Genomic DNA, 3,385 nt, shown 5'->3' on the forward strand with positions numbered 1-3,385 from the left:
TCCAACAGGATAAACAGCACAACAAAACGGAGCGAGCCGTTTGCCGAAATGCAATCTCCCTGAACTCATAGCACTCTGCAACTCCGGCAAGCGGAGCTCGAAAAGCCCAAGTAATTCATGTTGTATCTTTCATAATACACCAGCTACTCTGCAAAGCTGCCAGCCAGGCTGTTTACTCGCCTTACTTCCCTCACCTTCACACACACAGAGCACCGTCGCCGCCGTTTTCAGAAACCTCTGCTAGCTCTTGTTGCTGTGGGAAGGTTTCCTTCAGCTGGGACTAGTCACAGGTCTCCAAGGAGAGATGCACTGGTGCAGCAGGGATCTCCTCAGCTCGTTGCCAGAGCTTTGATAATCAGGTCATCTCCGCTGCCTTACATCATACTGGTGTATGTCTTAGGCTTGTGTGGTAGCCTGCGCACAAGCAGGCGCTTAAATTGCATATAGTTGCTTTCTCTGTTCTCAGCCAGCCTTTGGAACTACAATAATGTCGTGGCACTGTCATTGTTTTCAGCTACAGCCACAAACTCAGAGACCATAATGAACTCTGCTGCAAAGAAAAAAAGAAATATTCAAGGGATGTTTATGGCTGTCCTGCATTGTACGCAAGTCTCCACATCAAATTTCGCTCTGGGTTCCCTTGCCTTTCTTGTTCACACAAGATGCTTGCTAAAAGTGGCAGGCTTTCTCATTCCTTGGCAGAGCAAAGCATAAATAAGTAAATGGAAAAGATTTTCAAAGTTTTTGGCACTTTTCCTAAAAATCACAGCAAAAAAGATAGCAGGGATAAACTGTAATCCAGCTCACTGCAAAAGCACGAACTTGAAGTCAAACCATTTCCCTCCAGTTACTACAAGTTCATTTCACTTTTTCCCAGTCCAGCACAACATCTCGTGGGAAAAGAGAGTCAAGCAGCCACAAAAGCTTCTACCTACGATCAGGAAGCTAATGGCACATATTCACCAGACCACACAGCAATGTTTCTCTTGTTTTCTTTTTTTCTTTTTCAGAGCACCAACCAGCTGATCCTGAATCACACTTTATCCTGTGTGGCCAAATTAAATACAATTATTGTTAATGTCTCATAAGTGCTAATTAAACTGCAATTCCCTGTTAAACAGCATTTTGGCAAGTTTTCAGTACCAAAATATTTCCTTAACCCACAGATTAGTGTAGCTACAAACCAGAAGCTGGAAGATCCAACTAAGAAAAATACTCCTCGTATTTCAACCTCTACCATGGAACTTTGTTTCCCTCAAAGGTGAGATCTGGAGGGAAAACAACCCTCCTGTCTTGCTGAGAGGTTGGTCCCCAGGTGGGGTGTAAATTAAAACATTTTTTCCTCAAGCAAGCAAGCTAGAGTGCAATTCCCAGTACAGAACAAAAATCCTTCTGTCCAACGCAACAGGGAGCAAGCAGCAGGACTGTGCCCCTCTGTCTCCTCCGCTGTCTGCTGTCCTAGGTCGTTGCTTATTTTATCTGTGGCCTTAGAAAACCAGGCTGGCCACTGTCACCAAGGGTTTGTGGTCTTCAGCTAGAGGTTAGCCTTTCCTGGCAGCAGCCACGCACCACCAGCCTCTTCCTGCTGCCCCTGGGGCAGCAGAAAAAGCAAGTCTGATCCCTCAAGCCCGCCCGCGCCTCTTCCCCCATCCCTCTTCTCTTGCCAGCAGGAAACAAAGCTCTGGCCCAGCTTCAGATACTCATCCTTGAGAAGGCAAAATTCAAATCTGCCACCCCCAAAGAACCTTGAGGTGGCTCTGTGGGTGAACACAGTGAAGGACATTTTGCAGCTGATCCAGACAGAACGCGTTCTCTAACCAAAACCATCTGATAACGGGGGGGCAGGTGGTGCATTAGCTCTCCTGAGCTCTGGTGCAAATTCCCTGTCCGGAACACAATGTAACACAATATTCAAGGCCTGAACAATGTGTCTGTCTTTACCACAGAATGCAAAGAAATTAAGAAAATGTTACTTCCCTCTGGAAAATGAGACCAAGCTCTACCTACCACAACACCGTGACAGGCAGCTACTGCACAACCTTCCGCGCATCATCTTGTCAATGGTCAGCGACACCATCTATTTTAATAATGAACTTCTCCTAGGCAGTGGATTAATGACATTGCTAATTGGCAGCTGAAACAAATAGAAATAACCTAGCTTCTTGCTTGTTTGGAAGCCAGGTACCTGGTCCTTAGATGTTGCAAGACTCAGATGTGGAGTGTTTCTGTACTGTGAAAAGCACTCAGTAACGGTGAGTGGGATACAGTTAATTTTAAGAGTTGGAATGGCAAACAGGTAAGTGTTTTGTAAAGTTAAAATTAAGGAGGGGGGAAGAACTCTTCCATCTTGTTGGATTTTGAAAATTCAAGGTAAGAACTGCCAAAGCTGGAAACAATAAGCCCTGACTCTTGTTCGGTCTAAGAGCACTCTGGTAGCAAAAAGAGTCCTTCAAGAGGGTGTTTACACCACTCGAAGTGTAGTGAGACTTTAATGCATGTTTAAACATACTTCCCTCCTGGAATAATATAAAGGGGTCTCAGTCAAAAGAAAACTTCATCTTTTGAGTTTCTTGTTGCTGGTAGAATTTAGCTCTTAATTAATGATGCTTTTCAAGTCCGTTTTGGTTTAATTGTGAGCTATTAAATGAGTAAACAAGGGAGCACCAACAAATCTTCCCTTTTTAAAAAGGCACGCATACCAAGGGTGAGAACGCCAGCCAAGCAGCAAATTAGAAGCAAATTAGCTGGAAATTATATTTAGTTCCTGAGAAACAAACAGGCCTGCCCTTCTCCTCATGCTGGGCTGGTGCAGAGCAGGTATCACTCCGCAGCTGCATAGGTGCGATGTGGAGGAATAAGGAGAGACAGGTCTGCTCAAGGCACTGGCAGCACAAATGCTGCTTTGGGTTGATAATCATGATCTCCGGGGAGAAAGGAAGATGTTTCTTAAACGACACCTGCGGGCAACGCTGCTCAAACAACACTATGGAAAATGTTTCAGTTGGGGTTTAGAAAGGTGTATTTCAAGAGAGACAGTTCTGCTTTCAGAGTAGATAGAGGCTTTCTGGAGGCTTAGAGAGAAGCGAAGCTGCATCTGGATGGAACAAATGAGGGTAAACGTCACCTGCAAAGAATGGGGGATTACCCAACTCCATTCTCGAGTCGAGCGACGAAAGCCTAAGCAGGGCCTCTGACATTACACATGGACATCCCCGATGCTGGGTGTCAAATTTGCTTATCGCAAGCTGCCAAAGATTGAGCTTTTGGCCACTGAGCAAGTGCAAATCTTAGACTGTGTCACCATGTTGTCATGGTGACCTCGGCAGGGTTGTGTCCATTCGTAACAGTTAAATCAAACCAAATATTTCATAACTAATAAAATGAA

At 45.0% G+C, this 3,385-nt stretch overlaps 1 protein-coding gene across 1 annotated transcript in view; it reads right to left on the bottom strand.

The window, feature by feature from the left end:
• The window catches only part of IKZF2 (IKAROS family zinc finger 2 (Helios)), a gene marked incomplete at its 5' end in the record, with an annotated part of 54,380 nt that extends 51,498 nt beyond the window's left edge, over positions 1–2,882 (bottom strand). Inside the window, one exon of the mRNA XM_010139790.1 lies at positions 2,830–2,882. Within this exon, the coding sequence (XP_010138092.1) occupies positions 2,830–2,882 (53 nt within the window). The remainder of the gene's footprint in view (positions 1–2,829) is intronic.
• Positions 2,883–3,385: the final 503 nt, after the last annotated feature.

The sequence above is a fragment of the Buceros rhinoceros genome, unplaced genomic scaffold, assembly GCF_000710305.1.
Source record: "Buceros rhinoceros silvestris isolate BGI_N320 unplaced genomic scaffold, ASM71030v1 scaffold12107, whole genome shotgun sequence".
Taxonomy (NCBI): Eukaryota; Metazoa; Chordata; class Aves; order Bucerotiformes; family Bucerotidae; genus Buceros; species Buceros rhinoceros.